This window comes from Onychostruthus taczanowskii, unplaced genomic scaffold (genome assembly GCF_017590055.1).
Source record: "Onychostruthus taczanowskii isolate IOZ18803 unplaced genomic scaffold, ASM1759005v1 scaffold38, whole genome shotgun sequence".
NCBI classification, from domain to species: domain Eukaryota; kingdom Metazoa; phylum Chordata; class Aves; order Passeriformes; family Passeridae; genus Onychostruthus; species Onychostruthus taczanowskii.
The window spans coordinates 7,707,789-7,734,884 of NW_024501237.1; the positions used below are offsets into that span (position 1 = coordinate 7,707,789).

Consider the following 27,096-nt stretch of genomic DNA (forward strand, 5'->3'; position numbering starts at 1 on the left):
ATCATAGTACAGTTCCCATAATAGTTTTCTTTGGATCCACTCCTTGTTTGTGTGTCCTGCACTCTGAAAAGCCCCATCTAAGCTGGTGTTAAAAGGCCAGGTTCTGCTGCATCTTATATTGAAGGCAGAATGATTTAGAAGAGGTGAATGAATGTTCTTTTAATCTAGAACATAGAAAAAATTTGGATTCTGACTTTTTTTTACATTAGAAAAAAAGCGGTATACATTGAATTTGGATAGGAAGATGTATGGAAATGGCAAGACATTTCATAAATTTTTTTTCAGAAAGTTTAATTTTACATTCTCCACCAATGCTTTATTAATATTTTTAATAGAAATGAAACGTTGATTTTGTTTTCATATTATACTCACATGGATGACTCATTTTACAGGGAGTAATTTTTTTAGTTGTCTGATCTGTCATCAGGTCCATGAATCCTCACACCAGTCCTTTCTGCTCTTGTATTTTAACCACTTCTTAGTTAGAGAAGAAAGAAAAATACTGTTCTGAAAAACATTGTAATGATGATGATGATAAAATTTCTAAATTATATGAGATGAGCTGTAACAGAGTTACTCATATCGAAATGCAGAATGAGAACAGACTTCAAAGGGAAGTAAATATACTAATACTTGATATCTGCTTAGGAGAAAAAAATGTTGGTTTTACTAAAATAAACCTATATTTTACATTACTATATGATATAATGTGATCTATATGTGATCACACTAGAATGTCATACTAATATAATATAAGCTGATCTAAGGTAATTTGCTGTACTGTTTCATTGTATGTTGCCTGTAGTTTGTGTGTGGCAAAGAACCAAAACATCCAGAGGAAGCTGTATGTTTGATTGTCTTTTTATTAATAAGCTGTTGGCTAAATAAGTTTCCATTGTTAAAAGAGTGAGACAGTCAAATACTTATGATACAGACATAGGGCAGTTTCTTTTAAAGGCTGTGTAAGAAACATATGAGCAAATGCCTAAACATCTTTGGAAAATGGGAGTTTCTGGGATTAATTGTCAAGGATTCTCGTTGCAGGCACTAACTCTTAATGAGTGCGAAATGTGCACCTGTTCTCCCCTCTCCACAAATGTGTTGCATGGACGACATTGTGATGGCTGCTTTTTTGTACTGTAACTCGAAGATCACTCTTCCTGCAGCTCCGTTTTATTTCACACATCTGGGCACATCATGTGCACAACAGGATGTCAGTGCTGTTATTCAGCTGTGATCCAGTGGACCCACACATATGCACTAAATCAGTTCCTTAGGCTGCACTTAAAAATTCTTCTTGTACTTATTGCTTTCTGTTAAACAACATAGTCAACTCTTTTGTCAGTATTTGTCAGTTCTTCAGGATTTCAGCAATTCTGAGATACCTTCCATGCCCTCCAGCATATAACAGTGTGGCCTAAACAAAGGTAGGGAAGTTTACACTGGCAATGTAGTGTCTGGATTTTTTAGCTTTGGATGGATTTAATGCCTTTGCAGGGAAGCGAGCTCAAGGAGAAGGTGCTCTACAAATCACAGTCCGTGTCCGGCAAAGAAGTTTGCAGAAGATAGACATATCTTCTATGATATCCCATCCCAGCCCAGGCATAGCAGATCTTGCTCTGCTAGTCTCCCATGGTGCAGTGATTTCTGAGATACCTGTGCTAAGCCATGCCTTTGCCCTCAAGGTACTAAACAGGCTTACAGAGTGAAAATATCTTGTCTACACAGTCTCTATGGACCAGGTTAGTCCAAGGCTGTTCTAGATGTTTGGGAAAGCTCCAGCAAGTATTGAGGCTGAGTTATGATTTTCAGAACCAGGTGCCTCACGAGTACCTATGTGCACATCTCCTTTCTTCTTTGCGCTGAGCAATGTACTTTACTTACTTTACTGTAGTGCATCATACTTGCAAAATACTTAAAGTCACACAGAATAATGGTTGGATTTTGAAGCCCGGACAAAATAAATTCTTAGAACCTGTATAAATGTGAAAAAATTAAGCAGAGAATACACAGGTCCTAATTTTGAAAAATCTCCAAGTGTTGCTCTGATTTTGTCAGCTTGTTGTTGTCCAGCTGCTCAAAAAAAAAAAGCAGCAACTGCTGTGTCTCACTGCCTGCTTCTTTTCTGGTAGGTCCTTTATGATTTAAATCACTTCTTTGGGTGAAGAAAAGCAGATATCTCTAGTTCAGCAGCAGCCGTTTACATTGAATTGACAGCAAGAAAAAAAAACCATTTGAAAAGGATCACTGTAAGGATAGAGGAGAATAGGTCTGACTGATAAAAAGCTGCTGGAAGCAAAAGGAAAAGACACTACTGGGGTTTAGCTCTCTACCTAGGAACATAAAAAACATACATGTGATTTTATTCATTTAGAAGTAAATTGTTGTTAGATGAGGTTTATTTGTCATTTTAAAGGCAGGTTTTCATAATATGCATTGCTTATAGTTCTAGAATAGTATCTTAGCTCAGCAGCTTTCATGTTCTATGTGGGCATTTTAAGCAAAGAGTGGGCTGTCTCCACATTAAATCCTTTTGCCATTTTTGACTGGAGAAGAAATGTTTCCAAACTCTGTGCAAAGACAAGGTCAGACTGTGCTGCTTAATATTTGTGCCTCTTTATGCCCTGTGCTTTTAGCAGAGTGTGGCATGGCTAGTGGGGAGCTTCCCCCTCAAATCAGATTACCTAACAGTTAATCTGTTTTGTTGATGTGCTGAACAACAGCAGCTCATTCAGGAGCAGACTCGGGGCAGGAGGGGGGAGCTCTTCTGAGAGGAAGCTCTTTAAACCAAACATTTTCCTTTTAGTGATTCATAGGATTAAATTTCAGGCTGTTGCCTATGGAACCTGGCATTAACAGCCAACACATTCATCACAGTGGCTTTTCTCTTCAACTTCCCTTATGGAAAAAAAAAAAAAATAGAGCCATGGTTTCGCCATCAGGCTCCCTTGACCAGCTTCTAAGGCTGTGATTACATTTTTCATCACTTTTTAATACTGACCAGACCGTGGGTGGTTAAATTCACAGTCCCATCATCTTTTTTTTTTTTTTTTTCAGCACATACAGAATAGTCTTGAAATGAGCTGAAATCGATCTATGCTAATGTTAGCCTCCTTCCTTTATAGACAGACTATTATTATTTCTCAGCATATGTGTGGGATCTATCCATATGTAGCAAGACTATTTCCTTTTCACCTAGAGGACAGATGGGGATTGGGATATGTTTATTGCACTGTTTTTTTCTTGTTTTGATTAAGTCCAGATCTTGCTATGGCTGCTGAGTTCCAGTTTATATAGTGCTTGGTAGTTTGTGGGTCTGAGTAGTGAAGCCTCTTGTGTTCATCTTCCTCACTTTTCCTGACATACAGGGGGGCAAGGAGGACATAAGTCTAGTTAGAGTGAATGAATCTGAGTCTTGTGCAGGCTGCTCAGAGGCTTTGCTGTCTCTTATCCACATTACTGCCGCAGCCAAAAAGCACACCCCAAGGGCACAGACCCCAAGTGCTTTATCTGTATAGATTACTGCAGTGTGCTCATGCAGGGTGAATCTAGACTCTGCAGCTCCAGCTTTCAGAAAGCCCCTTCGCAGGGGAAAACAAATTATGCTGGCTAGCACCTAGGAGGTGAAAGCTTAATGAAATCAAGAAAATGCACAGTTCTCACAGGTTGCAGTGAGTGCAATGGGGAGGATGAGAAACAGTCAAAGCCTGGTAATAGACACTAAAACTACAGGTAACCTTGCTTTTTCAGGACTGCGTTTTGCTTTACTCTGTGAAAATGATGTAAGACCATGTTTTGACATCACAGAAATGAGATTTCAAGCAGTACAGACAGGGCTGAACTAATAATAACCTAGGGGACAAAAAAACTAGACGACTCTGTGCCTTCAGCTTAAAGCTTCCTCCTCCACAGCTTGCTTCCAAACAGGTTGAATGATGCAGGGGAAGCCACTTTTCAATTCTTAATGCAATATGTGTTTTTTACCTGTTTCTGTAAGCTCAGATATAAGAATCTCTGGTGTATGTCTAGCTGTCATGCAATGTGGGTAGAAATAAGAAATTTTAAAAGTCTGTATTTTCCCTGGAGGTATTTAGATGTGTAGATGTGGCACTTACAGCCATCTTTTAGTCTTGGACTTGGCAGTGCTGGTTAAATGATTGGACTCAAAATCCTTTTCCAACCTAAACAATTCTATGATTGCAAGAAAGCTCAGTGTGGAGTCACAGGGTCATAGTCTGTGTATATCCTTTGGGAATGTTGTGTTTGCTTAGATGGACTTGCTAAACATGAACTAACAACTGCAGGGAAGCATCCTGTCTCATTATATACCCATGTTATTGCTACCTGGATATTTCCATCGGTGGAGAGTGTATAAATGTCACAGCAGGGCTGTGTGTAATCTGGAAGCTGCCATAGTGAGAAGAAAGTCTCCTTGGGCTACTGGATCCATACAGGTGGATTTTTAGCTTCTAGACAAATAGCTAGAAGGGTTGTGGATAAACCTCAAGAGTTGTCCTCTCCATTCTATTTCCAAAGGTTGGAAAGCCACCATGTCTGGGGCAGCCCAGGTTCTTGGATCATCTGTTCATCTGTTTGCTCTGAGTTTGCTCTTTTCCCATGTTATTTTTTGGGTCTGCCCTATGTATGACTCCAGACTCCTGTCCCTTAGTCCTGTTGTAATTACAACCTTTTCATTCTTCTTTGATTATCATGGTCAATCAGTCTGTTTCTAAGCCTGCATCCCATTCTTCCCTTGTGCCATTCTGGGGGATTTGATAGGAAGAGACACCTTGTCCAGTGCAAAGGGTGTTCAGTTCCAGCCTTCTGATTCAGCAAGCAGCTCTGAAACACCACCAAAACAAAGCACCCCTTTGGCCCCATGTAGTTCAGGCACCATTTTTTTAAATTTCGTAGCCCAGGGTCAATCTTGGCCCCAGACATGATACAGAAGTCTTTCTTTACAGTTCCAGGTTTCTGCCTCTTTTGGGTCTGTTTCTCCAGTACCTTCTAAGTAGACTTGTAAAATTCCAATAAAACCAGCAAGGTTTTACCATCAGAGCATTTGACTAATATTTTATGCCAAACAAAAACATTTTGAAGATTAACTGTGTGCCTGTCATCAATATGGACTATTTGCTTATGTAATAGGTTTGTTTATTTGGTGACTTTTGACAGCTACAGTTTAATTTTACCAACTCTTTCTTTCTAGAAATGAGGAAACAATTGTATTTAATGATCTTAGAGGTTTTTTCCAACCTTAATCATTTTGTGATTCGATGAAAATATGGAATAGCAAGAGCAAAAACGGATTTTGTGAAAATATAGGATAGCAAGAGCAGAAATTATACTTTTTAATGTAAACAACTTGATTGTAGGGAGTTAATGAATGAAACAACTACTGAAAGACAAAAAGCATTGTATTATTGACTAGAAATATGAAGTGTCATGTATAATTCAAAACTTAAGCCCCCCAGGAAGAGTTCACATAATGTACATGAACTGCTGAGGGGTTTAATAAGCAAGGAAACCAAAAAGAGCAGCATTTGCTGTAATCCAGACACCTATTTAATGCATTCAGGCATTAGCAGCCAAGTAAAAAACATGGGTTTTAACGCTGAAGTGTTTCTTAGTGAGAGGAATTGATAACATCACTATGGTTAAGCAGGTTTGAGCAATACAGCTGTCTTAAGATGCAAGAAAATTTTATCAAATCTTTGAAACCCTTGTGGGTGTCCCTTTTCCAGTCAGGGACAGTGATACAGGTATTTCTAAACTGGACATCTGTGCTTGCTACACTGTAGCAATATTATGGGTTGGTAACTACTGAAGCCATTACCAATATAAAACCTGGCAGCATTTGCCTAATTTTCAACCAGTGTTGTAGATAACTCAGTGATGTGAGAGCTTCAGTTCCTTCTATGGTTACCTTTTTCATGAGAACTTGACACTATGGTGATATCTAAAATCTTGACATTGTAATGAAAGCTTGGGTCAACCAATCTTTTCTCAAAGTTGATAAGAGTGTTGCCATTGATCCATGAAAGTCACTTTTCATCATTTAGCCCAGATGCTACTTTTGGTTTTTTTGCAGCTAAATCTGAAATGGGAATTGCCATCCCAGCAAATGCCACTGATGTCTATCTTCAACAGGATAGCTGAACTGCTCTTTCTTTGAAGGGTCCTACTGCCCTGCAGCATTTTGGTCAAACTAGCATCAGCTTGCATAGGCTGCATGTTCCAGTCAGCAGCAGGACTCCCTGCCTTGGAATGACTGGAGTTTCTTTAAGGCTAGATGGAAGTCAGCTTTGTTTGTCTTTGTGTGCTCCATTTGGTAGTGTCTAATCTGCATGACGTGAGAATTGATTTGAAAGCTGTAAACAGTATTTCCTACTAAAATGAAATCTGAAGAAATCAGACTGAAGAGAACTTTTTATTTTTGCATGCTATTTTTTTTCAAGTGTTTCTGGATGGCTCATTCCCTCATGGGGAATGAGAATATCATGGAGTGACAGATTTCAATCTTCTAGGTCAGTGCAGCCCACTGTACTAATTGCCTAGTGACCTCCCTTTTGGATCCCTGGCAAAGCCTGTCTTTTCAACAACATGTGCTTCTGCAATGACCTCTGATTATAGATATTAAAAACGTATTCCCTGACTTTTCACTCGCTGCTTGAAAAGAAATAGGTATTGGTTTGCTTATTGGCCATTATTCCCTGCGGGCTTTCTCCAAGCACTTTTCAACTGAGATTGAACTGAGATGACCAGATTTGTGGTTTGGGGCAGCCTTCAGATTGTGGAATAGAGTTCTTTCGTCTCCCACAGATGTTGTCCAATGGCAATTGGTGGATTGCTTTGGAAGGCATTCATCCTGGCTTTATTTAACCAGTTTTCCTAAAGTGGCAGCACTAGTCTGAATGAGGCAGGTAAGGTCCATTTGTTGTTGTAAAGAGCAAGGCATCTGCAGAGGATGAATATCTCATCTTTTTTGACTGTAGAAAGAGCCTTAGGCATCCCATGTTCAAAGTGTTAGGTTTAATTTGTCTGGGTTTTTTTATTCTCTTTCTTAAAACATTTAGATTGCCATATTTTGAGGTGAAGCTCAGAAACAACTGATCGACCGCAATGTCGCAAACATTGTTTCAATGGGGCTTTTCTTAACCTCCTTTTTTTTCTTTTTCTTGCATGTAGATTTCTACTAAACATTTTTAGGAACCACCATGATGTAGCATGTAAGTGCTACAAACTAATAACTGAGAGAATCATGTCAAAATAGCATTAGAAGGGACCTTTAAAAGTCATTTAGGCCAGTGTTCTACTCTCCACAGTAAAAACAACTGTTGCTACAGGGCACAAAATTTTGGTTTGTATCTTTATTAACCTGAGTGCTCTTACTCACTCTTCTCTTTCTGTACTGACTTAAATGTTTTCCACAATGCTCCAGGATTCTTTAAACCTGTTCGTAGATGGGATAAATGCTGTCTGAAATATCTCTGCCATTTGCATGGTACTGAATCTTCTATTGCTAATAACCAGACAGTTCTTTGTAGACCAAAGTGCTTGTCCTCTGCAGGAGGGAAAAAATATCTAAAAGATGAACCAACAAACTTGAAATCTTTCTCAATATATACTGTGTCTGCATCTTTGTATAAAGAGCATTACAAAAGCACCACCAAAATCCTGGATAAGAGAAGAAAGTTTGCATTCAGTTTTAGGTCCTTTCTTTTGTTCTTTCTGATTTGCCCTCTGGAAGTGACTGTCCAGGTTTAAGTGTCAGAAATAATATTTTTGGTATAGAAATCCTCTATGTGTTGACTTTAATGTACCAACAGAAATGAGTGAAAACCCGAAGCCACAGCAGAAGCCATGTGGATCGAATGGGCGTGGGATGTCGGGTTAAAGTGTAGTAAAAAGCCCAAAGCAGTGTCAGAAAACAGCTGGGCAGGGTAGCAGCAGACAGGCTCCACAGGCAGCTTCTGCAAGCAGGTGGGAGATACTCCCTCTGGGAAGGGGGAGAGGGAGAGTCTGGGATTCCCGTTCGCAGTGAGATTGGGTGTTGGAAACATCCCAGTTCAACGGCTGCAAAGGCTCACCCACGGTAGGAGAAGCAGTGGGAGGACAAAACCTCTGTAGTGGCAGCGAATTCTCTGGGCAGCAGCAGCCTGGCACCAAACCCCACCTGTCTCCACTCCAGTCCTAAGAGCACAGAGCGAAAAGGGCCGACCCCAGCCCCTCACCCCCCAGCGAAACTCTCTCAGTATCTCTGCAGTTCCCAACAGAAAGCCTCCCAAGTAAGAGACTTCAGCTGCACTCCTCTCCTTTCTAGACTACTTCTTTTGTTCTTCGTATGGATGCTTGTTACCATCTCTTAGGCAACAAATGGAAGAAAATTCCCAGAGAGAAAAGAAAAAAAAGGAAAAATCCTAACCTCCAACAATCCTTGTATTGTCAAATTTGTCATCTTTTTTGTCATCAGAAAATCCATGAGTTTTGACTCTTTGCACAGGCACAGCTTTGATGGAAAGTGACCACACGCTCCAGGTTGCTGCTGCCCTTGCCTTGAGCCACTGCTCAAGTACCTGCTGAGTCCAGCATCTTGGCAGAACTGTGCTCCCATGCCTTCTGTGGGTGCAGAATGATGCCAGAAAAGCCACAGAACCATATTTTTGAGCCTTCTGCATTAACTGACAGAATAATGTTAGGGTTTTTTGCAGTGCACTATTGCAAACTTTGTTTTACATTTCCAGCTGAAGTATAGGTGAAACAGCTGTATTATTGGAGGATCTGGTATCTCTTCAAGTTCTGCAGGACTCTCTGTCATAGTGACTGTTCCTATGAAACCAGGCTAATCCCTGGTTAATAGATAGGAGTGATGCAGTAATTGTTCATTTGAGCAGAGGGCCTCCCACAGGGCAGGTAACGCTGTCTTAGTTCTTGATTTCATTTCCAGCCTTTGTTTAGTAAATATCTTGAGACCCTGTAAATTCCAGGAGAAATGGACTGGAAGTGTTTGCAAAGAAAAATGCCTGAAATAAAATTTTTAGCTGATATTTTTACCGCAGGAGATCAGTCTAGTGTTCCAAAGAGTGGTTTTATGAAACACAAGATCTTCTTTGCCCAATGTAACATATATCAACAGAAACATGGAGAGGTGTGTATATCCTGCATATCCTGTATTTCTTAATGTGATTGGAGATAGCTTGATTTGAATTTTGGATATTTGGGGCCCTGTTTCCTTTCCCTAGGATATCTGTAACTTCCATACAGAATCAGTAAGAATTGCTCATGTCCCATGCTGGGAAAATAAGGCCTGTGTGCCAGTCTATTAAAACCTGTTGTGTAAAGAACAGTCTATAAAAGCAGACAACTTTTTCAGTGGTGGTAGATGTTTTCCCTTCCTTTCAGTAACCCTTCCACAGCTGACTTTACATCCAAAATGTCCAGTTCTGCATTGTTTTAGTCAGTGGGGGTTTTTCACTTTCATTTCATTGTGGGGAGGACCAGCTTTAAGGGGAAAAGGTATGTGATTTCTGACTGGAAGTACAGATCTTTCCTTCCTGATTAAAGTGAGAAAATAAGGTTTATATGGCATTTGCTTCTCATATAATATAAATGCACCTTTGAGGTTGTCCTAGGTGAGGTTATGATGCTTGTATCCCCAGTCGTGTGTTCTGTTGGTGCTGGATATTATGTACTGTGCCTTCAAGGCTGGCTCTGAAGAGTGTTTATATTACTGTCATAGCAAGGTGTGCATTAAAAAGATTTTTAAGAGAAGCTACATATACAAGCTATGCATGGATTGTAGAACTGTAAGGTTCCAGAGCATAGTTGTTTCTCTGTATTGCATTAAAAAGCATTCCAGTGGCTTTCTTCTTGTGAAGTCAGGAAAGATAAACAGTGTGCCTCTATAGAAATATAAATATTTTTCTCCAAGACATTTAGACTTTCACGTGTTGTTGAAGATTGTTTTTCTTTCTTTCCATCTGTAAGAAGTCCTGCATATTCAAAACATTTTCAGGCTCGATGTGTAGCTTAGGGTGGGTGTATCTAGCAGAGCTTGAGGTTTGGTGAGCACTGCCAGCTATTTCTAGGTTCACATGGTTCAGTCGTCTCCTTGAAGCCTGAAAAAACACTTCTCTTGTGTTTCATTTGTGGAGTTTTTATTTTTTTTTTCCCAGGATGTCTTTGTTCTGTTTCTTGTTTTGGATCAGACTTTCTGCTCTTGAACTTAAGTTTCATTGCCTTATGAAAGATCATATGTGTTTGGTAACGTGCAGCTTGTGGTGCCTCTCCAGTCTCCCTCCTGGAGCCAAGGATGACCAGCTCAATAGTAAACATTGAGGAATTCATTAGTGAGAGTCACGTGTGAACAGCAGCCTCTGGTGATCTTGAACTTCCTGTCAAATAATCTCATTTATCACTTGTGTTCCTTTAAGCCCAAATGCTAGTGGCAGTTACAGTTGCCAAGACAAGTGTTGGTGACTCAACTTAAATAAGCACACACACAAACACACACACACTCTCATACGCGTATGCATCCTTGCTGAAACCTTGTTTGGACTTCTGTCCATGTGGAAAGAGACACAGAAAAGTTAGTATTTTGTTAAATTTTCTTGTCAGCTGAATGTGCTTGACATAAGACCAGGGAAGTTTACCATCTCTGTTTCAAAGCTTCTGAGGAGCTGGGGTGCACATCTAAAAAATCACAGAGGAATTTTTGCATTTTTCTAATCTGATCTGTTTACTAAGGATAAGTTTCAGTCAGTGTGCTTCTCCCAAAAAATAATCGTTCCCTGTCTAATCACTCTCACAGTTTAAAACTCCATAATTTATTTGTGATTTAGTTCTGATTTGAAAAGATTATCTTAATGCTTTAGCTATACATTTTCCAGTGTAGGCAAAGATACTCTTATTCAAATCAAATGTGCATATACATATATGTAGATAAAGATATATATCTCTATTCACATTTTATGTGTATACATATAATCACGTCATCTCCTGGTTCTGTTTTCAATTAAGCTCCTCAAATTCTTCAGATCTCTCCAAAAAACCCTCTCCACAGCCACGAGCATTTCCATCATTCTGTTTCTCTCAGTTCTTCTTTGCTTCTGCTCATTGTTTCCTGTTTATAAATCCCAGGATTGTACTTTTCTTTGCCACTAGGTTACTTCTGAACTTACCCTGATATGGCAGATTTTATTTTCATTGGCTATTCTGCCAGACTTTCCAGTTTTCTGTCTCTTTTTTTCATGTGTTTTTGTTTTGTTGGGGTTTTTTGTTGTTGTTGTTGATTTGGGGATTTTGGTGTGGGTGTTTTGGGTTTTTTTTTGGTGTTTTTTTTTTTTTTTTGGTGGTCGTGGTGGCGGTTTTTGGGGGGTTTGGTTTTTTTGTTTTTTGGTTTTTTTGTTTTTTGGTTTTTTTGTTTTTTGGTTTTTTTGTTTTTTGGTTTTTTTGTTTTTTGGTTTTTTTGTTTTTTGGTTTTTTTGTTTTTTTGTTTTTTGGGGTTTTTTTGTCTTTTCTTTTTATCCCCTGATTTGTTTGCCCATTTTGACTTCCTTGTTCTTAGAAAAACCACCTTGCTTGAAGAAGTTTGTTAAGAAATGTGCAGGGCCACAGATGATCCCTGGCATCCCTCCCCTGCCACTTGTTCTGCTTTACTGAGCTATTTTTGTAAGAAGTAGGCTTTGTTGTGGGAAATGGCTGGGCTGGGTTTTCCTCAGGAACATTAATTGGTATGTGTTGGGAGTTACAGAAAACACGTGTAAGAACTAAAGTATCAGAAAATATTCCTTCTATTTCTCAACTCTGTTGAGTCCTCAGAGAGTTGGATTATTCTCTCCTATGCTTTAGTGGAGCCAGAAAGTGGGACTTGTAGACATGGGTGAGTTGGGGAAACCAGGGCTGTGTTCTCCCTGCTTTTTCTCTGTGACTTGGACACTTTGTCTCACTCTCAGTTTATAACATTTACCCACTATTACTGCCACTCCAGAGAGGTGATGATGGTGTTGCAGCAGCAGAGAATGGCATCCAGCCTTTTAGTGGGATTGGATGTGAAAATGTCCAGGGATGGGGCACCCACAATTTCTCTGGGCAGCTTGTGCTGTCTCAGCACAGTCCATGATGCCAGGCAGGTTTAGTTCTGCTTGCTGGTGCTGCTAAAGACTGGCATAGAGAGAGCTCAGGGTCTGTGATGGTAAAGAGAGAATTGTAGCTGCTTCAACCATTCTTTTCCTGTAGGAGTCAGGGCTCAGTCTGGTTATTTAGTTAGGCTGAAGAGCAGCAGACAAAGTTAAATATAATTACACTTACTTCAGAGCTGATAGTTGAATCAGTCAGTCAGAGGATTATTATCTAACACCAAGATAGTTCATTTGAGTAAAAAAACCTCAAACAAACCAAAAATCTAATTAAGGAAACCCTCTGTCACCCCAAATCAATGTTTTTAGATGGCTTGTTCTCAGTTTTGTCCCAGTTGTTCTTAATTATGCCTCTGTTGGTGTTATCCTATGTTGTTTTTATCATATAAATCAACTGGTTGCTAAATTTTGTGTGTAGATAACCCTGACACGAGTTAAAAAGGAGTTTATTGTCCCCCAGACCTTTCCCCATGAGGTACAGAGAGCCCTGTAATGTACTGAGAGCTGTATTTTACTCCAAAGCTATCATAGTTCTTAAAAAATATTCGGATGTCCTTGTATTGGTGTAGATAATTAACTATGCCAGTGTGTTCACCATATAGGAAAGACCTGATATTTATCTTCTTCTTGGTTTTCTTTCTTTTTTATCAGACATTTTAAGTATCACTTACTCTAAGGGATCGTATGGACAGCTGGAAAATTGCAAAACTGACAGTGACAGAGACTAATAAAATAAAACTTGATTTCTTGACAAAGGAGATGATTTTTATTACCCACACCATATACTTTGCCCTGGTTTTTGTCTGAGTTGTACTGATTTTACTTCTTTATTTCAGTGTATGGAATAGGTCCCCAGTTTTAATCAGCTTTTTATCATAATGCCTGAAAATGAAGGCCAAAGATTAAGCAGCTCTGCCCCATCCTCAAAATTGAAGATTTCCCTAACAAGGTTCCTGAGCAAACAAGACTTCTCCAACAAAAACCAGGAGAGACTTTGTTATTTGTGTTTATGTCTGAGGAAAAATGAGCTAAGACAAGGCCTCTGTTGCTGGACCCACAGGAGCATGTGTTTTTCCAGAAGCTGGGAAGATATATAGAAAATGGTTGCTGGAACTGAAAAATAATTTCAGAATTTCTTTGTACTTTTCAGAATGATTTTGTTATCATTGATTAAAGCAAATGAGGGCTAACTACTACGTGAAAACTCAACTGCTGCTTTTGCAGAAGGTGCAAAAACTTGTGGCATCAGTCTCCCCTGTGACACCAACAGGAGGTGACAAGGTGGATCAGGCTTGTGGCAAGAACCTACGCTGAGCATGAACAATTGAACCCTTTTTTCTTCCTGGGGAAGTCTTTCAGGTGGCAGCACCTACAAAAAAATGTTGGCAAACAAGCCACTATTAATCAAACCTATCCAACCCCTATATGGAAAAGTATGTTCAAGGTGTGGAATGGCTTCCATATGAAGAATGGCTGAGTAAGACGGGGTCACTCAACTTAAAAAAGAGAGAGCTAATGGTACATATTGTAGAGGCATAGAAAGCTCTTATACAAATCTAATAGCACTGAGGGATGATCAGCAGTGTTGGAGCGTTTGGATGTGTGCTGGTGATATACTGCCTCAGCTTTTATTTCACTCTGCTGATGTGTTCCTCACCTTCTGCCTGAGATGTTACTTATTTATCCTTTTGTTTAGCTTTTTACCATTTATTTTCCCTATTTTCTCTCTTTTTGCTCCATTTTAATTCATTGTTCTTATCACAGACTGATAAAAACAGTTTTTGCACCTCTGGAGACGTTATATTTCCCTTAGTGAGGAAAGAGGAAATTCCCTGAAGTAATTTTATGAAATTTCTGGATTGTTGCTCTGAGTCAGTTTCTTGTCCAGCTAATTCAGGGTCAGCCAAACTGGAGTATGCCCAGTAACGTTCCCTAAAGCCACAGCAGATGTGCCATGCTTTTTTCTAGCTCTTTACTCTTTCAGTCTGTGCTTTTTGAACCACACACCACTCCAGCCCATGCAGAGCCATCAGAGCTGTGTGTGGCTTCAGCCAGAGTTGTCTGAATCACTTAGTCTGGGGATTTTCATTCATCTTCTCTGGAACAGAAAAACACATGCCCTGCAAGGCTGCTCTGACTGGCAGGTTTGATGGTGTAGGAGGAAGAAGTGCATAGTCCTGCCTCTCCGAACAGGAGACAGCATCCCTTATTCCCTTATCTCCAGTCTGCAGCCCATGGTTCCCATTCCTGAGTCACTGTGGAAGTGGGGATCACAGGGAAGCTGGGGTAGGCTTGAGCTGTCCTGCACAAGAATTGGAGTCCTGAGGTTGCTCTGCTAACTGGTAGCATGACCTGCTGTGCCTAGGAGGTACTGGGAGAGCCCTCAGCAGCACCAGCATGCAGGTGCACCTTGGAAACTGGTTGGACTTGCACTGGGAACTGATACAGTTCCAGTCTTTGGGTCAGTGATGAGAACCAGTGATTGGAACTCAAGCATTTTTGTTGAAATTATATTTTTGCATACGTGCTTTCTTCTCTTTTTTCCTGTTTTAATGGCTTGGAAATTTCCTGATTCTCTGCTCTGCAGGGGAAAATGTTGTTTATTTAGTGTATGTCACTAATATTTTTTTCATGTTATGAGTAAGTGAACAGGATAGGTCAGTACATGAAAAAAAAACACTAATTCTGTGTCTTAAGTTTAGATTAGAAGCTTCATAATAATGCATGTAGTAATAATGATTAATCAACATAATAATGGCAGCATTTTTTTCTGTGTAGAGAATATATATTTACAACCTTCTAAGACCACCAGGCACGTTAACATTTATGTTTGCATTGTACTCTACCCTGACTACATAAGATACTATTTAAGGCATATTTTCTTTTGGCACAATTCCACTGAAAATAACAAAGCAGCTTCTGCTTTAGACAGTGGGTGTGTTTTGCCAGAACTCTGAAAAGGTTGTATTTTACTAATAAATTATCCCTATAGCATTTTTTGGTCTGAGTTGGAGCATAGCTGAGCTGTAATGCCTGCATGAAGGAGTCTTCTGGCCCCCGGTACATAAAAAAAACTGTAAGTGTCCCAGTGCAAATTCCAATACAGAAAACAAGTGGCATATGCCATTAGCAGTATATATATGGTTTAGAAATCAAGGAAGAATTATAGGGAGGTCTTCAGTACAAACGCTTAGCAATTATAATAAAGTACTATCCTGGTTAAGATAGCAGTCTCAACAATTTGTGCCTTAGGTTGGGCTGGGATCTAAGCAAACCTCTTGAGAAACAGCCTGTTTTCTGTAATTAAGTCTGAATATGTATCACTGCATTGGTTCATAAACATTGGTTAGTTCAGCAGACTGATGAGCTGATACTGTAGGAAAGAAGCCCAGGAAAAATGCAATTATCATGCTGAATTTCATTTTGTGAGTTTTGTAGCTGTTTGCTTCTTTTTCCTTTGCTGCAGTTGCTGCATAAAATTTAGATAAAGTCAATATATTCTGAGCTCTTACAGCCTTGGCAAGATCAGCATTGATTGCAAAAACATGAACAGAAATTTCTTTGTCCCTAAACAGCAATAAAGTGTCTGAAGCTGCTTTCCCCAGGCAAGATCACAGTCAGAAGCATCTTGCCTCTTCTGGATTTAGCATCAAAAGAAGTTAACCAAGAACAGCTCTGCTGGAGGTTGTTGTTGTCCAATTCAGGACAGAATAGCAAAACTTTTACATTCCTTACTTAAATACTGTAGTCAGTCATTTACATAAGTACATCTTTTTTCCTTATGTGTTACTTAATTATCCTAATAGATACTTGCTTCTGCAATGGCAAGTGTTTCATAGCAATAAGATTGTCTAAGGAAAAAAAATAGTTTGTGTAAAACAATGTCCTAATTTCCTTCTTTTGCAAATGGGAAGAGTGCTGTAGGGAAAAGATATTGCTGCTCTCTCCATGGTTGTTGCATTTGCCTTTTAAAGGAAGCTTGATTTATAGTTAAATGTTTTGGAAGATGGGTAAAGGACCAAGGCGAGTGCTGGCAGTGTCAAGGAGAAGTGGGAAATTAGTGAGAGGGTAAGCTGAAGGAAATATCTCTCTGCTTAATAACATACAAGGAAAACAATTTGGAAATGTTGGTGGGAGGAGATGAAAGCTCCTGCATCATTGCAAAGCATGGGCGCTAGAGTAAAAAAAGAAAAATTATTATATGGCAAAATCTTGTGTTCTGATAGCTTCAGTCGCTTGATAGCCACAAAAATAGGGCTATGTGCTACTGGGCTGTATTTGCTTCTGGCCTTCCCTTACATTTTTTTCTTCTCAGTCTGGACACCCCAGAAGGGCTGCCTGATGGGTCTCAGTTTTAGCAGTGGGAACAGAGAACAGTGGCATTCCTGCTTTGCTGTTCTGCTGGCATCTCTCCTCCTCTACCCAACAGGGTGTGAAGGCAGAGAGGCTGCAGCATCGTGGGGGTACCTGGGAATGGCAGTGCCTGTGGATTGCAGAAGTGATTGGACAAAGACGTCTGCGTCCTGCTCTGCAACTTTCCCACACTGTAGGCTGAAATCCTGCCTAAAACCTCCCTAGTCCCTTGCCCCTGGTGACAGTAATGCCCTTCTGGGATGGCACTGAGAGAAGAGGTGGCCAGGCCCATCTGCAGGACCCAGGTGTGATGTTCAGCATGAGGGCTGATGGAGGATGCATTCACCTGACATGTTGCTGCTGCTTTCCTCTGCTTTATGCTGTGTTCATACCCCTGTGAGGGAAGCTGGACATTTGGTGTTCACATATGTGCTACAGAGCTCAGAGCCATCAGCCCACCCTCCTGCTTCCACATCGGAAATGCACTCTTCTGCCTTGGGTCATTTCCTCACTGGGGCTTTGAAAAGCAAGAGGCACCGACTGCCTCAGCCCTGTCCTTCCTTTTTCATCACTGGTCTCAGAAACAGGTATGGTTTCCCTATTTTGGCTCAGACAGTGACTTCTTGGTATAATCAGACCTCTGACTTTGGCCCTGTTGGTTTGGTGTAATGATTTGAGTTAATAATCCTTCTCTCCACAGTAGTTAAAACTTTCAGTTCCCAGTTCTCAAACTGTAGTTTGAGACGAAAGGTCCATCTATCTCAGGTAGCGTTTCTCATAATGGTGAGCAGCAGCTGCATAGGGAAGAGAATAACCACAGTTACCGGTAAACATTGAATCCTGCCTATCCAGAATGGCTCTCCCAGCCTTCAGCAGTTTGTGATCCCTAGATGTTTTTTGTGCCTAGTTGCTCTTGGATGTTTTGAACACCTAGATCCTGTGTTTTAACCTCTTATGTTCTCATGTGAGGCCCTTCCTCTTTTATTCAGAACTGCTTTCTTGGCTTGAGAGTCTTAGGTGAGGAATCTCACTGAATAACTTTGGACAAGCTGATCTGTAGCTGCCCATATCTGTTATGAAACCTCATTAGAAATTGGTGTCCTTTCCAGTCCTCTGGCACTGAGACAGTTTATGTAAGAGATTATAGATCACAGTCTGTAGTCATTCACCTGTGACACATGATGTGATGACTTATGTATTACTGCCACTTACTGTATATTGCTCTTCTTCTGCCAAAGTTTTTGCTGTAGTATCATTTATTAATGCTTCAATTTGAGCCCAATGCCTTGAATACCCAGTAGGGAAAGGTTCCTGCAGGGAACAGTCCTTTTACCCACTTTGATTTCTTACCAGTAATGTAATGTTTCCCTGTTTGCTTACATAAGTGTCTAGGACGTTGTTTAAACAGTATTATGCTTCTTCTTCCCCAAATTGGGTGAAGCTCAGAGATCAAGATTTTGGAAATATTGCTTTGATTTTCAAATGTACTTTTTGAGTTCACAAAAACATAATGTAACGCTAAGTTGTTGGGTTTTTCTAAGAAAAGCAGGTAGCAGCTATTATTCTGATCAATTTGTAATTGCACCATGCAGAATAGAAGAACTGAGCCTGAGGTCTCAGTGGGTGGTCATAAAGACTCAGAACCCTTGTTACAATTATGAAGATAGTAGTTCAAGGGCATATTTTGCAACTGAGATAGTAGTTCAAGGCCAGCTTGGATGGAGCCCTAAGCAATCTGATCTAATGAACGGCATCCCTACCCATGGCAGGAAGGTTGGAAGGGATCTTTAAGATCCCTTCCGACCTAAACTTTTCTATGATTCTGTGATATCAGGGCAATTCACACAGGCATTCTCATTAGCCTATATACCATTTCTCATGTAACTACATTGGAACGATACCAAACACAAATATAAAGCAATACTCTTTTCAAAGAGAGCAAGATCTGCAGCAGAAGGTAGTATCTTTTGATGGCCAAGGCAGACTGTTCTTGGCTGTAATTTAGACAATCACCACAGCATCGTCACCATGGAGTCCTCTTCATTCTCTTCAGTAGTAATTTTTCAGCTGAGTTGCTGTTCTGGAGAGGAAAAAAATAGTATTTTTAACAAATGTCTGTTCTTTACTCCGAATTTGCTTTAAGATATCATCTTAAAGCATTTTTACCTGTCATCCAAACCATAGTGTAAATTCATTCACAGGGAAGTAGGCAGCAGCACAAGCTGTGGCAGGAGAGCTCAGTGGTTGGCAGCACAGTGAGTCCTTATGCAGAGGGAGCACTGCTGGGCTCCCAGGAAGCACCACCACCACCTCCACCACTGAATTCCCTGACACTGCCTGGGGCTGGCACAGACTGCAGGCTGAGCCTGGGTGGGATGTGGAATAGGTTAGATTTGTGTCTGTTTTATTTCCTTACAATAGCTGCTGGTTACTGAAATGGATTCCTAACAACAAAATCATTTCTTCAAGAAGTAAGGAAGAGTTGCTTAGGCTCTTGCACCTTCCTGTGAAGTTTCTGTTCCTGGGCTCAGAGCCAGATTGAGCACTGGGCAATTTCAGGACAATGTCAGGGCAATTTCTGAATTCAAAATAGTGTTTGGATTTTCACTTACAAAATCTTTACTGCTTGATTTTGATCTACAATATAAGACAAATCTTCATTTATATCTTGATAGGATATCTTGGAGAGAAGACTCTATATGGCTCCCAATTGAAATTCTATTCAAATAGTTCAATTAACTTCTCTGACTGACTTCTAGCTGTTGCCAAGCATGAAGAATTAAACTGCCTATTCTAAAATGCGTCAGAAAGACCACATTTTAGAGTCTCCATCAAAAACTGACAAAGCATTAAAGAAGCAGCCCTGCCACTGCTGGGCCTGACTGCTAATGAGAAGAGAGGACTGTGTTCAGTGTCACCTCTGAAAGCTCCTGAAGCAAAATCAAGAATATCACAGGTTTGTAAGCACAGCCTGCAGCCAAGGTGTAGCATTTATGTACATCTTCTGGGTGTAAAACTTGTTCATTTCTTCTACAAAAGCCACTGTTACTGCACTAAAGTCTTTCATTTCCTCTGTCACTAGTGAATAGATGGTTACCCTTGAAGTTTGCAGGTTTTGCATGAAGGCATACCTGCTGAAATGTATTTCCATAGCCAAGTACTGCATGGAAAGGGTGGGTTTGGAGAGGGTGTTTTGGATCTTTTTCCGAAGCATGCATTTACTCCACCCAGAAATATTCAATTAGGCAGGTATGCTTCAGCAAGTTAAAATGACTTAAATCATCCCAAATGCCTGTAACTTCTGCCTTACTTGTTTCATTAGGAGAGAACACTGATATGTTAAATGCTTCCTTAGCCAAAAAATAAAGAAGAAGAATAAAATCCATTCACTGCAGCCTAAATACCTTTGATTTATGGATCTCTGATTCATCCTGACAGCTGCTTAAAAATTCATGTCAAACTCTGCATTCATGTTGGCCAGAAAAAGAAAAGAAATGTGTTAGGGAACAGGAGTGCCACAAAATGCAGCTCCCACTGTGGGTGTGTTTAATGAAAGGCAGGGGTAGCATTTAACTTGCCAGGGAAGCATCAGTACATGTTACTAGATCCTTTCTCTTCTTTAAATCTGTTGAGCAAATGTGTACTTGGGCATAAAAATGCACCTCAACACTGATGTCTCATTAAGTTATTTCCCTTCTTTAATTTGCATAGTTTTTGTGTATGTTGCAGCTTATGTGAAACTGAGATAATACAAATATTTTGTTTAAAAAGGGAGAAGAGAGAAATAAATTATTTTATTTTTCTTTTATTTTCTTCCTAATATGAACATACTTGAGATTAAAAACATAGCTTAATAACATGATTAATAAATAGCATTCTCTGTAATGTTTTGGAGAAATTATAATAACATCAGTAAAACATTTTTTAAAAAATCTGATTATTATTTGTCACTGCTCTGGTTATTTTTTCCAACAACGCTTCATTACAAGTGCTAATTTTTTCCAAGAAAATAACCAGGTAGCCTGAAATTTTAATTTATTAAGGGTTTGAATAAATAAAAGCAGCTGCTTTCCTCTTGGAATAACAGTGTCTTCTACGTTTTTATTTAGTATAGTAGTTTTATTTAGTATATATCCATGGCTTAGTGACCTGTGTCCAGAAATATATTAAAACTATTTTAAACATAATAAACTATAATATAATTGAACATAATTAAACACATTGTTAAAGTTTTTTAAGATGTGCAAGATTCAAGATGATTAAATCGTTAAGATACTACCTGTATGTTCTACTGGAAATGGGTTTGTCTCTATCTCCATTTTCATAGGCTTTCAGGTGATATCCATGCAGTGTCCTAGGTTGTATTGATGATGATGTTAATGGTCAGTACTGGCTAAGTCAGTTGGACAGAGGGCAGTGATTAAATTCAGTAATTTTGGCTGTGGAATTTTTCACTGTGGGTTTGTTGGTGGTTTTTTTTGGGCTATGCATGAGATTGGTTCTTTGGTTTTCCTGTAGAATGAATTTAATTTTTTTTTTTTTTTTAAAGACGGGGAAAAGAACAAAGGAAGCCATGTTGACAGCTAAGCCCTGCTCCAGACAATTTTTCTTTTTGACTGCAGGAAAATTACTGACATGGCACCAGTGCCCTTCTCAGCCACTTTGAGACTTGGCAAATTCTCCCTAGGCCATTAGGGTAATGTTTGCATTAGCCTTTTGTAATAAAAGAGTATCAGAAGAGTTGCAAGGCTAGATTTATCTTGACTGCTGATGGTGGACTCTTGGAAGAAAAAAATGAAGGGGAATAGCTGAAAAACAGTAATGCTTTATAGAAGAGTATCAGCAGGAAGGTTAAGTTTCCAGTCATGAAGATCTAAAACTCCTGACTCGGCCATACATTTGATCCTCTCTATTCATTGACTGACCTGTTCATAATCACGGAAGCATTATGATGGAAAGCCTCATGAAAGGAAGAGGGGTGGTGTTTGTACTTCTGCTCTTGAGACTTGAGAGAGGAGGGTTCAGTTCCCAGCTTCACAGCACATTTCTCTGAGTAGCAGCAGTCTGCCACAGCTATTTCAGTACCTCCAGTTATGCAGGCACCCAGCAGAATTTTATAAAGTTTCCACTACAATTAGTGTTTTCTGCAGAACACCACCCTGTGTATATCCAAACTCATGCCAAACACCTCATGGCCTTCAGCATCCAAATCCATTTGAAAACCTGGTTTATACCTCTCAGGGTTTCTTAGTGAAGAAATGTCTGACCTAGATTTTGAAAACCAGGATACAGTGCTGAACTGGTGAAGCTAACATTGGATACCAGCTTGGAGGGAGAGGGGTCCTGTTGAAAATGCAAGTCACCCTCCCATACCTCCATTTGTGGCTGAATGATCCCTTCCCATCTCCATGAATGCCCCTCTGAACGCAGTGCTTTCTCCTCCTGCCACAGTCAAAATACTGGCAGCCATGGGATTAACAACATCAGCCGATTTCCTGGGATTTCATGTGAAATTCTGAGGCCCCACCCCAGCATAGCTCTTTGAGTTCAGACACCCTCAGTTTGTACCTTTCTAAATGCCACTTTGTGATCATTTCATTTGCTATTGTTCCTAGCACATTTTTACATTACAATACATCCTGTCTGTCCTTAGCTACTTAGAACAACTGGCTATTGCAAAACATAGTTTAAGTGTAAAAATTGTCTACATGCTTGTTTCATGAAGTGAAAGGACAGAATATCCCTAATATTAAACTGTAAAGCAGTGATAGTTTATTTGTGAGGCCATAAAAGGCATTTAACAACCTGGTGATTCCCAGATAATTTCAGACCACATATATTATGTGGTCTTATACACAGAGGACTTTAAATTGAAAAGAAAATAGTTTCACCAATGTGTGATGCAATTAACATCAAACAGTGCTGTACAGAGAGGAAAATTAGTGTGGAGTTGAGAATAGCTAGATCAGTGGAGGGCCCAATTCACAGGATCGTGGCAGAAGGCTTGGCAGGACTGTAGGAAGTCCCTGCTTCATCCTGTTAGTGGGATTTTGCTGCCTCAGCTGTGCTGACTTGCATCCTTGTGGGGCCATGCTGCATGCAGTGTCAGGGACTGATATGGGCTGTGGAGGCAACTTTTTGTGGAATTAAACAATGATCTTTAAATTTGTATCAGTTGGAGAGTCAAGCTCCCAGCAGAGTCCCAAATTGCTGTATGGGCTTGGACTGTGGGGAGTCACTGGGAACATGTTGAGCTGCTCTTTGGTTGCCAGCCTAGTGCAAGAGCAGTGATGCTTTGGCATTTCCACTTGTGAAACCATGTGGGAATCTGTGATTGAAAATGTTTCTTATCTGGATGCAGAGTTTGGAGGGGCTTCTCTGACAGACTCATGACCCTGCAAAACACACTGTGATAAATGTTTATGGAGTGTTGGATGCAGTGTACCTCCCTTTTTGCCGTGTTTACAGCAATATCATCCAGATAAGCCTCAGAAGTGCTAGAAATCTGTGTTTATGTCAGCCCATGGAACACATTTTACGTATCCCACCAAGATTAGTATGTAGAAACACACTGTGTAACTGGTTTCAGTTGAAACCTTCACCAGATCCATCTGACTTCCCTCTTGGTAAACAGGAGGGAAGAGCAGAAGAAAGCACAGACAGATTTCTTTTTACTTTTTTTGCCAAAGCTGGACAAATCAGAGGGCTGGGCAATCACCAGCCATAGGAAGTTCAACAAGGAAAAGTGCCAGATTCTGCACCTGGAATGAGGCAACCCTGGATGTACAGACAGACTGGGGAATGAGAGGCTGCAGAGCAGTGCTGTGCGCAGGGACCTGGGGGTCCTGGCCGATGGAAAGTTGAATGTGAGTCAGCAGTGCCCTGGCAGCCAGGAGGGCAACTGTGTCCTGGTGGGCATCAGGCACAGCATTGCCAGCTGGGCAAGGGAGGGGATTGTCCTGCTCTGCTCTGCACTGGGGCGGCCTCACCTCGAGGGCTGGGGGCAGTTGGGGTGCCACGATATAAAAAAGACATGAAGCCATTAGAGAGTGTCCAAAGAAGGGCCACGAGGATGTGAAGGGCCTTGAGGGGAAATTGTATGAGGGGTGGCTGAGGTCACTTGGTCTGTTCAGCCTGGAGAGGAGGAGACTGAGGGGAGACCTCAGTGTGATTATAACTTCATCAGCAGGGGAAGCAGCACTGATCTCTTCTCTCCAGTGAGCAGTTATTGGACACAAAGAAATGGCATGAAGTTGTGTCAGGGGAGATTTAGGTTGGATATTAAGATTTTTCACCCAAAGGGTAGCTGGGCACTGGAACAGCCTCCTCAGGGAAGTGGTCACAGAGCCAAGCCTGACAGAGTTCAAGAAGCATTTGGACAAAGTTCTCAGGCACATGGTGGAATTCTTGGGATGTCCTGTTTAGTGTCAGGAGTTGGACTTCAGTGATCTTTGTGAGTCCCTTCCAACTCAGGATAATCTGTGATTCTATGATTGCCTTTTGGTGATCACTTGTTTTACTTAAGGGTCCCTTTCTCTCTCTGTCTGATAGGCTTAGAAGATGTTGTAGCAATAATGATTCCTGAACCCAAAGGAAAAGAGATAGTGAGCCTCCTGGAGAGGAACATTACTGTGATGATGTACATAACCATCGGGACTCGCAACCTGCAGAAGTACGTTAGCCGGACCTCGGTGGTGTTTGTCTCCATCTCCTTCATTGTGCTGATGATCATCTCCTTGGCATGGCTGGTCTTCTACTACATCCAGAGATTCCGCTACGCAAATGCCAGAGACAGAAATCAGGTGAGCAGGGCTGGAGTAACAGTTTGTGTTTCCAAAAAATCACCACAGGATTTATTGTAGAAGTAAAAGTTAAAGAAATTGTCAGTGTGTAGTAAAAACAGAAAACTAAAAGAAATCCCAAGAAAGTGAAAAGAATAGGAATATAAAAATGACTGGGAAAATCAAAGACTTAATGTCAGTATAGATGGGATTCAAGAAAAAAAAAAGAAATTAATTGTGTATGTATATTATGGGGTTTTTTTCTTATGCAAAACACAAAAAATAGAAAGATAATGTTTATTTGTGAAAATATTGTGGTACATATAGCCAAATGTTATAGCAATGTGTATAACTAAGGACCCTTGAGATCAAAATGCTAACTAAAACATTGTGAGGCATGTGTGTGTGAAGCAATGTTCATGGTGAGTGAAGAAAGCAGGGAAAAAAAACTATTCTCACTTTAATGCTTCCTTAGAAAGGTCTTGGGCTAGAAAGACAAATATGTCCCTCTTCATTTGACAATGATCACTGAACAGGACTGTAGTGATAATCACTAATTATTAAACCGTTGTTATTGGTTTTGGCATCATGTCCAAAGCCCTTGAAAGAGATAAAGAGCCTATAGAGCTGAAGAGAAGTCAGCAGCAGAGGTTTTATAAAGCACTGCCCATCTTTATGGTAGTTCAGCAGTGAATAATAATAGCAACAATAATAATAAATTTACTGTTTTCTTGGCCAGATGCAACTATCTCAGCAGAACTGGGAAGCTTAGGCTTGTACATTTCATTCTAATGGTATAGTAGAAAATGTTATCAATGTATGTAATTTGAAGAGATAACCATTTTATTGCACTGTAAAAAATGCACTGTATTCAGAGAGGTTTCTAAATGCTCAATAAATTACTGTCAGGGCCAGGAGGGCTGCCTTGCTTATTCTGCAGAAAAGGTAAAATTCAGAGTGTAAATAACCATCTTGTAGAGAAAAACCCTGTTACACGCTCTTTAACAAATACTTGACGTGTAGGAATCCCTCGCCTTCCCCCATTGAAATTCAGGCATCCTCTGAGATAGGGAGCAGCTGCTCTGTATTTACAGACAGAAAGAATGTATTTTCCACTTAAATATACAGTCTGGAATTTTGGATAGCAAGAATGAGACTGTCCCAGCTGGAATTTGAACATCATTGGCAGCAGATTCACTGTGACTGCAACGGCTGTGATAATTTTTAGATGCTTTGTCTGCAAAAGCACATGCCTGCCTTATTTGTGTGTGTAAGTGTGCTTTCAGTCAAGTAATTATACAGGCAGCTTAGCAGTGTAAATTGACATACATAAACATGAAACTCATCAAAATAAGAAGCTCATTCAGGTAATATAGTTTGAAACTGATGTGTTTATATGTTCAAATATATTTCCTTTTCAGTATTTTCTTTCCAAAGTTTGAATGAGACCACATGTGCACAAGCAATTGTCCTATGGAGGGGTTTTAATAACTTGGTTATTATACTAGTTCTGTTCTTTAGAAGAATTAGAAAGGATGCCTCCTAAGTAATTACATATTAATATTATTAATTTGGAGGTTAAAACTGAGCAACAATAAGGGGCAACCTAAAAAGTCTTCATGCAGTTTTCTTCATACAGTTTTGTCTGACATCTAATCTCTTTATTAGCTCTTTTCATATGAAAATGGTAGCAATATACAAACAAAACTCTATTATTTGTGTTAATGGGTTGGTGTGGCTTTTTAGTTTTGTCTCCTTTAGTCCTGGCTACAGAATTTAATGCTGTAGGTACTTCTGAAGAGCTCAGCTTGCGCTTGCCCTTCCCATGAGCATTCCTCTTTGTTTTCCATCAGGTTCTGGGGTTTTTTTTCTTTGACATGTTTTCTTGTAACTCAAGGATGGGATCACAAATTTCTGATTAAAATCATACTGTCCTTTTGTCAAGCCTCATAAACACTTTTGTCTAGTCCTTCTCTGTCTGGTGACTCTCCTTTCCAGGTGCACTTCCCTTCTTTCATTAGGCATAAATTTTTGAGCAAGCAGTAAATCCAAAACAAAGTGATTTAATTATCCATCAAGAAAGCAATGAGTCCAGCTATTGAGAGAGGCAGCTAGAAAGACTGAAAAATCTCCTGGAATCATTTCCTGTGACTCCACAGTGAGATGAAAACTGGACATAGTCCATCTACATCTTCAGCCACCACTCTTACTCATCACGTGTGCAAAATCTAAGATCATGTGCCAGAAGGAAGACACAGCTTACTCCAATTAGGTGCCTGATTTTTATGAGTGGAGAATTAGGATTTCAAAGATTCTTGCTGAATGCCAGGGTCTATTCATCCCCACTTGGCTGAGAATCAATGCAGTGTTTTCCACTATGGGCTTGTGCACCTACAGCCAGGGTGTCAGCTGCAAACATGGTGAGATACTAATTTTTATTTTAATACATTTAATTTGTAAGAGTATCTCTAGCACTGGCAACTGTACATTATATATGGAAGTAGAAGATACGTAGTAGTATTCACATGATTGAACCTTTTTTTCTCACGTAACGAGATGTCCAGGAAGTTGGTGGTTGCCTTGATGATGAATCCTTTTGACATGAATAGAATAAATTTGTGAGAAGAAGAGAGCATCTGTTTCCTCAGCAGCTTGTTCCTGGAAGGCTACTGAAGATGAGAGAGTTGAGAGATTTTGTAAAAGGCTGTGGAAATCTTTTAAATCAAGAAATATCACATTGTAGAGCTAATTAGAAGCAGAATTAGAATTACATGACAAGTTAAGTTCCAGAGATAATTCAGCAAAATATGACCTCATGTTACAGC

General features: G+C 40.0%; 1 protein-coding gene across 2 annotated transcripts in view; it reads left to right on the top strand.

Moving 5' to 3' along the window:
• Positions 1-27,096, top strand: part of RNF150 (ring finger protein 150) — a 113,543-nt gene that overhangs the window by 39,266 nt on the left and 47,181 nt on the right. For both annotated transcript variants that reach the window (XM_041412009.1, XM_041412008.1), the window contains exon 2: positions 24,042-24,292. In XM_041412009.1, coding sequence (XP_041267943.1) covers positions 24,042-24,292 — 251 coding nt within the window. The remainder of the gene's footprint in view (positions 1-24,041; positions 24,293-27,096) is intronic.